The sequence below is a fragment of the Tupaia chinensis genome, unplaced genomic scaffold (assembly GCF_000334495.1).
Source record: "Tupaia chinensis unplaced genomic scaffold, TupChi_1.0 Scaffold000098_3, whole genome shotgun sequence".
Lineage (NCBI taxonomy): Eukaryota > Metazoa > Chordata > Mammalia > Scandentia > Tupaiidae > Tupaia > Tupaia belangeri.
In genome coordinates, this window is record NW_006159562.1 from 1,447,338 (window position 1) to 1,456,718 (window position 9,381).

General features: G+C 42.4%; 1 protein-coding gene across 1 annotated transcript in view; it reads right to left on the bottom strand.

The window, feature by feature from the left end:
* Positions 1–2,018: 2,018 nt before the first annotated feature.
* Positions 2,019–9,381, bottom strand: part of REELD1 (reeler domain containing 1) — a 12,930-nt gene continuing 5,567 nt past the window's right edge. The window contains exons 3-6 of the mRNA XM_027769946.1: positions 8,589–8,752; positions 4,775–5,084; positions 3,423–3,486; positions 2,019–2,627 (exon numbers count right to left, since the gene is read on the bottom strand). Of these exons, the coding sequence (XP_027625747.1) occupies positions 2,019–2,627; positions 3,423–3,486; positions 4,775–5,084; positions 8,589–8,752 (1,147 nt within the window). The remainder of the gene's footprint in view (positions 2,628–3,422; positions 3,487–4,774; positions 5,085–8,588; positions 8,753–9,381) is intronic.

Here is a 9,381-nt window from a genome sequence, read left to right on the forward strand (position 1 = left end):
AAAAAAAATGTTTTGAGAGTTTTTTGCTACAGAGTGCGTGCACTCACCAGAGAGACAGAAAGCGAGAAATCACCCCCCAGGGGGGATGGCCATGCAACAATCCCTTCTCCTCCATTCTCCTCTTGGGATCTTGGGCACGTATGCACACACGCCTGGCATGAGCTTAAGCCACTGGGTCTAGGACTTGAACCACGGTTGACTACATGGGAGTTCAGCAACATAGCCATTATGCTAACTGCTGGTCCCAACATCTGAAAAACTGTTAAATCCTTTTGTTGTTGAATTAAAGTGTCATGAATGCCTCTCCCTCCTTGGGAAGTTACTGAACTTCTTCCTCATTAAGTTATTGGAAGATTAAATGTGAAAATATATGTAAATTTCTTAGAACAGACCTGTATGGAGGGTCTTCATGGAAAATACATATTATGAAAAAATTATGCATGGATTTCATTTTTTGCATCAAAATAAACTTGTACTTTAATTCTCTCTCTCCATAAACTTTTGAAGCATCTGTGTATGAGTAAGGTATTCAATAAATAAATATCCTTTCCAAATCTGTAGTAGTTTTTGTTTTCACATTAAAACGAATCATGACTGTCATAGGTTTCCCTCTGAAAGGCAACTAATTTCAATGCATATTAAGTTGAGCATATTTAAATGTTCTATTCAAACCTGGAATTTTGACAGAAGACAAAGGGGAGTCTTCAAAAAGTTCGTGGAAGTTGGATATTAAGAAAAAATTATGCATGGATTTCAACATGGAAGTTGCACATTAAGAAAAAATTTTGCATGGATTTCAACATTTTTTTCTACCAAATGAACATGTACTTTTAATTCCTTTTTTTCCGTGAACTTTTTGAAGCCCCATCATGGTATCAATGAAACCACTGCTAAAACAAACCAATTTTCATAAAGTTGTGAGAGCAGATAGTCTTTGTTCATAATGCTTTTTTCCTGACATCTCTGAAAAGACAAGTAAAGGCTGTTTCTTCAAACTGTGGGATTTCAACATTTTTTGGGTACCAAATGAACTTGTACTTTTAATTCCCCTTTTTTTCCGTGAACTTTTTGAAGGCCCATCATGGTATCGAGGAAACCACTGCTAAAACAAACCAACTTTCATAAAGTTGTGAGAGCAGATAGTCTTTGTTCATAATGCTTTTTTCCTGACATCTCTGAAAAGACAAGTAAAGGCTGTTTCTTCAAACTGTGCTGGTAAAATAATTATTTTCAGCCCAACCTTTGGCAGAAGGCAATATGTCTACTAGCTGTTGGGATACCCAAGTCTTTCCATCAAGTGTAAATGGACAGGAGGTCTCAGATCCATTTACACCTGATGAAGAGCTTTGCTTACCCGCTCCAGTGTTTATGGCTTTGTGCTACATGTATTTGTTTTCCCAAAGATGTGTTCAATCAAATTCTCTAAAACTTTTTTGCCTGGGATCAATTTCCATGGCAGAATTACCAGGCTGCAGAGTTTCCAAGAAGACTTACATCCAAACTCCAGCTAGTTTTGAAAAGAAAACTTCTTTGGGGATGGATTGGAGAGGCAAAGTGAAGGTGGCAGTTCTTTTTCTTGCAAAAGACAAACCCCAACATTACATTTTTTTTTTCCAAAGAATTAGAAGAGATGAGGCTAAGACACCGAGGAGGGACAGAATTTCTATTTCTGCAGGTTCCTTAAGGCAACAGAGGAAGCTTAGCGGCCACAGGAGTCTAGTTAATGAGCGGGTTATACAATATTCATTGTGTTGAGTTTAACTCTTCAAACAGAACATCTAATTGCAAAAAGAAAGAAAAGAAACTAAATTACAGATGTTAAGACAACAAAGCTTGGGAAGAACTCCCTCTGTTGATAAAACTGCCCTTTCACTGCTTCCTCCAGTAACTGCACACTGATGGGAAGCAGCATGAATCCCTAGTCTCATCATGTATTCTCATTAGCTTGGTTCTGATGGAGACACTCTACAGGGTCTAAGGAAGGCCACCTAGAGACCTGGTATGATGGTCCTCTCTTCTCACAGGATTGTTTTCTTGCTACCCACAGAAGGCATGATCCAGTTGTATTCTGCTTGAACCAAAACAAAATGGCTCTCCCCAATATTCCTGACATGCACTGTCTCACCACAGTCACTACTGGCAACAGCATCTGCAGCAGGCTCCCTGAAGGTCATGTCCCTCCGCTTGTGACAATACTGAATATGCAGGTAGCGAAGACCAGCAGCCAGGGCCATGCCCAGGATGGCTGACAGGCAAAGTAGGGTTCCCAGCTGGGGAGTCCTGAGCTGGATCCCCGAAGGGACACTGGCTCCCTCTGACCCAGTTACAGGCCTTGGGTTGGTCTTCTTAGAGTATCCACCCCCACCATTTCCATTTACCTTCCCCACTCTAGCATCTTTGTGCTTTGACTGAGGTAAGAAGCTGGCAGAGGGCCTTGATTCCTCTGACTGGTCACCAGCAGCAGGTAGCCTGGATGTGCCAGAGGCATGAAAGGTAGGGGTTGGGCTGGTCACTCCAGCCCAATACCCAGTGGATGCTTCAGATGACCAGAGGTGCTGAGGATAGGTAAGATGTACAGTAAAGAGAGATGGCTGTGTCACCGTCCTGTTAGAGGTTTCCCTCTTATCCTAGAGAAACAAAGAGAAAAGGAAAGTCAAGGGGCTGGTCTTCACCTTGAGTTGCCAATGAACTTTGCAACTAACTTATGTTCCTTAAAGATCCCCTTGCAGCAGCTAAAAATCCAGCCTTCTTGCCTGCTTGGAACTCAGAGCGCAATGCCTACGTAGATAAATAAGCACTTACTGATAGGGATGGGTGGCTAATGGAAACTCCACAGAGAGTGTGAAGGCCAGTTACGAGAATAAATTGAGGATCCTTTAAGAAGTCTTCAAACCAATACAGATGCTTGTGTCATCTCCGATGGTTGAAAGATTTGAAAGTGTCTTTTTATGGTAGGACCCATGCAAGAGAGACCATTTAATTTTCTTGTAGATGCTGATAAATTTAAGACTATTATACCATTTTTATTTTGTGTTCCTTTCAAGATTTCAAAAGAATAATAAACAAGTGGGCATGTATATTTTATATCACTCATTGATCTAACCTCTGGGACCATAATGGTATTTTGAGGTCAACGTTATAAAGGAGGCATAGAGGAGAGAAGAGAGAAATTATGAGCCAAGGCTAAACAGGACAACGAATCACTAAAACCATCAATCTCTACGATTGCTGATAACTTCAGAGACATTGTATATACTGGAAAGGTTACTATTGATTAGTAGAAAGACATTGTGTGTATATCATACCCTCACCTGCTTCTCTCTGACTTTGATTACCAGGCTAATAGCTCTGACTTCCCATCCTGGAACTTCTGACTCATCAAAACACCAAACTCAACCCCCATTCACAACTCAGACTCTTACCTGTTCATCCCTATCTGATAACAGGCAAGTTTCTAATGAATCAAAGCTTGGTTCATCCTGAGTCCTAAAGGAAGAATGGAATAGCTGAGAAGGGGTCACTAAGTATTTGATCAAAAAGCAGTCCTTCCTATCACTGTTCTGTATACTGATGAAATAGAATTTTCTTGGAAAAACTCAAGTTGGAGCCAAGGGCCAGAAGGAAAAATGGTGGGAGAGGTGAGTGAGGATGGCAGCAAAGAATTCACCAAATGCTATATATAGTTATATTCTTTTACATAAAATATATCTTTATTGTGTCATTGGAAAAGTCATGATGCATTTTTGCATAGAAAAACAGAAAAATAGGGACCAGCAGTTGGTGTAATGGCTATGTCACTGGACTCCCATGTAGACGACCGTGGTTCGAGTCTTGGACCCGGTGGCTGAAACTCATGCTGGTCACATGTGCATGCATGCCCAAGATCCCGAGAGGAGAATGGAGAAGAAGGGACTGCAGTGTGGCCATCCCCCCGGGGGTTAATTTCTTGCTTTCTGTCTCCGTCTTTCTGGCAAATGCACATGCCCTATAGCAAAAACAAAACAAAAACAAAAACAACAACAACAAAAACTCTCCAAAAAAAAAAAAGAAAAAAGTGAAACAGAAAAATACATTATGACTTTTCCAATGGCCCAATATATAATATAATAAGTATATTTTAAATACTAAAATCTAGTTTTATTCTATTTATAGCAGCATCCCAGAGACTTTACCCCATCCAGGAAAGTACAATTTTCCTTCATGATTATCATACTCAGCCTTTTTGACTGGTACCCTTCTATAATCAGGGCTTTTAATACACTTAAGAATAAATATGGCTGAGATCTTTTTTGTCAGACTCTAAATCAAGTACACAGTGTTTAACCTAGTCCCATCACCTGTCCCAGGGGTTAATTTCTTGCTTTCTGTCTCCGTCTTTCTGGCAAATGCACATGCCCTATAGCAAAAACAAAACAAAAACAAAAACAACAACAACAAAAACTCTCCAAAAAAAAAAAAGAAAAAAGTGAAACAGAAAAATACATTATGACTTTTCCAATGGCCCAATATATAATATAATAAGTATATTTTAAATACTAAAATCTAGTTTTATTCTATTTATAGCAGCATCCCAGAGACTTTACCCCATCCAGGAAAGTACAATTTTCCTTCATGATTATCATACTCAGCCTTTTTGACTGGTACCCTTCTATAATCAGGGCTTTTAATACACTTAAGAATAAATATGGCTGAGATCTTTTTTGTCAGACTCTAAATCAAGTACACAGTGTTTAACCTAGTCCCATCACCTGTTGGCCCTCTCATCACCTGTTACCTGTGATGAATGTTGGAGCTGGAAGCAAAGCCCTCTGAGGAGATGCTCCTGAGGACCACAAGCCTCTCTACCCCATGAGCATCCAGGGATGGTTCTAGAGTTGGGTTGTCATCCCTGCTGGGTTGCTGCCCATTGCCACCTGCAGTTGTATGTAAAGATGGCTGGAACAGAGTCTCTGCATCTCCAGGAAATTCCATTGCCCCAATACCGGCAGGGAAAGGATCTTGGTTGTCCTCTTCTGTGGCTCCAGTAAGGACAAGAGCAAAGACATCTGTGGGCGTCTCCAGAAGAGCAGTGGGAGAGCTGAAGGCTAAGCAGAGGCCAAAAAGACACCGATAGGAGAGAGTGAGAGCACCGTCCCTGGATTGATTGATACAGTGATACTCACAGGGTGTCTTGGTCCCTGACCACCTTGTCAACAGAGATACCTGAGACTGGATGACTTAGAAATAGAAGAGGTTTGATTCATGGTTGACTGAAAAGTCCAAAGCCATGAGGCTGACCTGGGCTGGTTATATCAAAACATGGGCAAGAGAGGCAGGAAGAGTGGCAGCTGTGTGCAGGGAGAAAGTGTCACCTGAGTCCCATGTCAGTCTCTTTCTCTCACTCCCTCTCCTTCCAAACCCACCGGGACTCAATCATAGGGAGAAGAATCCTGCTTATCAACCCTATCACTAACCTCTTCTCAAAGGCCCCACCTTTTTTTTTCTTTTTTCTTTTTGTTTTTAGACGGTGCATGTGTGCCCACAAGAGAGAAATAGAGGAAGAGAAAGCAAGAAAGTAATCCATCATAGCCTGGTCACACTGTAGTCCTTTTTTCTTCCATTCTCAATCCTGTCAGGGTCCCGGTCACACATCTGCACACATGGCCCAGTTCTCAAATCACCAGGATTGGCATTTGAACCATGGTAGGCCATGTGGGATCACCTCAACTATCAGGCTGTGGGTCCAACACATACAATGTTTTTATTTTTCTAGAATATTGAAGTGAAGAACAAAACAGCAGATCCTAGTCACACAGAACATGGTAAAGAGACAGTTTCAAGTTCCTGCCTGAACCATACGTGCACTAGATATTCCCTGCAGACCCACCACATGCTGGGCACTGATATGGTTGGTGGAGGTGCAGAGGAAATACCAATTTGCAATTATTATCCCTACACTCAAAATCTGGGAGACTCTTCTGTGCCCAACCATATACATTATAACACAATGACCACTTCAATGCCAGAACTAATGAAACAATTGTGCTTGCTATTTTGGTTTTAATGTGTCCCCTCCCCTAAATTTATATGTTGGAACCTAATCTCCAATGCACTAGTACTAAGAGGTGGGGCTTAGGAGGTGATGAGGTCATGAGGGCAGGGCCCCAGTGAATGGGGTTTGTGCCCTTATTAATGTGACCTGAGGGAGTTTATTTGATCCTTCTGCCAGGTGAAGAACACAGGAGGTACTGTCTATGAGAAATAAGCCCTTGCCAGACACCAAATCTGTTGGAACCTTGATTTTGGACTTCTCAGCCTCCAGAACTGTGGGCAAGAAATTCCCATTGCTTGTAAATTACCTAGTCGAAAGGATTTTGTTACAGTTGCCTGAGTGGTCTAAGACACTTGCCTACCAAACTGCTTACTAAAAAGTATGGGGGAAATTTCATAAAGGATATATTTGAACTGCACCTTGAATGATAGACCAAGCATGAGAAACAGCCCAGTTTGAGGAGTCGACATAGGGAATACATGGAGATACATAAGTAGATTATAGCTAATAGGGTGAGGCAGGACCCCAGTGTGCCACAGTTCTGTTGGGAGATAAAACTGAGAAATACAATAGACTAGTTCCCCAACTTTGAAAATTTATAGTCTACTTTTGTCTGCTGAGTCTTCTTCCAGTTAAGAAATTGATTTCGCTTTACAGGATGACACCTCTCAGCACACACAAACCTATTTCTTTTTTCTCTGTGAACTTCTAAGGTCTGCATAGAGGAATGGACAGAAAGACAGGCTAGAGCTGTAAGAGCTTACCTGTGGGAGTGTGAGGAAGAGTTTACCCTGTCACTTGTTCAGACTGCGGTCTATGACCCCTGGGGACATGCATCAGAGAGGCTAAGGCTCGATTTGATGCTTCTTCCTGAAGCCTCAGTTTCATTTATATCCATAGTAAAACACACATGGCTATGCTTGGGACGAGAAGGCAACATTTACATGGTTTATAAAATAAAACACAAGACTTTAGGGCCGGCAGGTGGCGTGGTGGTTACGGACACTGGACTCCCACATGGCTAATCATACAGTTTGAGTCCCGGACCTGGCAGCTTGCTTTCTCACTTTCCCTCTCTCTTTCACACACACTCTGCCCCTCGCTGGTAAAATGAAATAAATAAGTAAATAAAATAAAGTTCAATAAAATAATTTTTTAAAATCAAAATAAAACATGAGACTTCAAGCAAATGTTGGGTGGGTGTACAAGGTATTATTCAGGCCACACTTTTGGATCTTGAGAGCTCTCCTTTGCTTTTAGGACTATCCTGGTGGGAAGGTCAGAGGAGTTATGCTGGGAGATGGGAGAGGACAAAGGTCTGGGGCAAAGGCAGAGAAAGCAAGGTGTCCCCTTCTCACCCTGTTACCTGTGTGCCTGGGTCTGCTAGGATCCAGTTGGATTCTGGCCTTAACAAGTTAGCAAAGAATAAAGGAAAAAAAAGAATAAAGGAAAATGGGATCAAATGGATTAAAGACCCTGCACACTCAACATCTGTTTGAAGTCTTAGGTTTTACTTAATAAATTATGCAAATATTGCATCGTAATCCCAACACGGCCATGTTCGATTGGATGTCTTTATGAGTGCATCTGTTCAGAGCACTTAAGTGAATAATGAAAATGAGCTCCATGTCCCCGAGAACTTTTCATCTAATGTAGCTAGTTTTAGTTTTTGTTGTGGTTCTGTGTTGTTTTCTTTTTTCAGAAATCCAAGGGCCAGTGGAATATACGGTCATGTAGGGTGTTAGGGAAAAGTCCACCCCATTGAAATAGGCTCTTATTCCTGATTCTGTTCTCCAGTCAGGCCGCGGAGAGTCATCTACCTACCATAGAAAGTAGCAATAAAAACAGGATGGGGGCCAGCAGTTGGTGTGTGGTTAGGTACCAGACTCTCATGTGGTCGATCATGGTTCAAGTCTCGAACCCAGCAGCTTGAAACTCATACCAAGCATGTGTGTGTGTGTGCCCAAAAATCCCAAGAGAAGAATGGATGAGAAGGGATTGCGGCATGGCCATCCCCTTGGGGGATGATTTCTTGCTTTCTGTCTCTCTGGCAAGTGCACACACTCTATAACAAAAACTTCTAAAAATTAAAAAAAAAGGGAGGGGGCGGGGGATGAATTTTAATAAAAAATGAGAAAAAAGTAAACCAAAAATACTCATTTCTTTTTTGTGCTCCTGTGAAGTTTCAGAAGGACTCAGGAAAAGAGCTGGAATCTTGTGACAACTGGTCGATACAGGGGCAGGAGGTATGTGTGTGTTTCAGTTTTGCACACCACAGCTCTGACTGTCCACCCCAGGGCCCAACTTAATTTGTTAGGTTGAGCCAAACAAAGTGTATTTGCTGCAATGCACGAAGCATCGGCAAGCCTTCTCTTCCTCTTCGCTGTCATGTTACCACGTCCCCAAGAACTGCTGCCGTCAGCCCAGACAGGTGTTTATTGCTTGTTTTGCAGGGACAGGAAACTGGCAGGGGTAACTTATAAGAGAAAATAGACCACAGTAAAAATAATGATGACAATGAGGCAATGAGGCTAGCAAATGCAGCAGCAGGCTATACCTGGGGCATTTCCTTCAAAACCATCCAGCCACTGTCCAGGGAGGGGCATCAGTGACCCGGGCTCCGCGCCAGTGTCAGAACGGGCTCTGCTGTGTGTCAGCTGAGACACGACAGACGATTCAATCCTCGCCCAGTAAATGAAGTATGACTGGACTACTGATACACTGCAGAAAAAGGAAGAGCAAAGGGACGCGGTGATTTCGTTCCCCTGAATAATACGTCTGGCCATCCCCATAGAGAGCAGAGAACACCCTACAAGATAAGGAAGAACAAAAGGCTAAATGAATAGAAGAAACTGGAAGGATGATTTTGTTACCCTCTGAGTGACTTCATTCTTTTTTAAAACAAAAACTTAATAGCTGCAAATAATTAGCGTATGAGGGGACAGGCACAAATGAGTTACTCTCCGGAAGACATCTAGGCATTACCTCACCAGTTGGCGGTGCGGTGGCTAAGGCGGCTGAATCCCACGTGGAGGACTGCACTGTCCGAGTTCCGGACGCAGCAGCCTGAAAAACACGCCAGGTGGATGTGGGTGCATACCCCAAAATCCCAAGAGGAGAATGGAGGCGAAGGAATTGGGGCATGGCCATCCCTTCTGGGGATGCTTCTCATTTTTCTCTTTCTCTCTGGCAAACACATGCATCCTATAGCAAAAAGGAAAATGAATAAATAAATAAATAATTAAAATCTCATTTGGAAGCTCATAGCCAGGATGAGAAATAGACCAAGACCCTGTAGACTCAGGCATGGTGGGGTGCACCTATGCTCCCAGCTAGTGGGAGCCAATTCA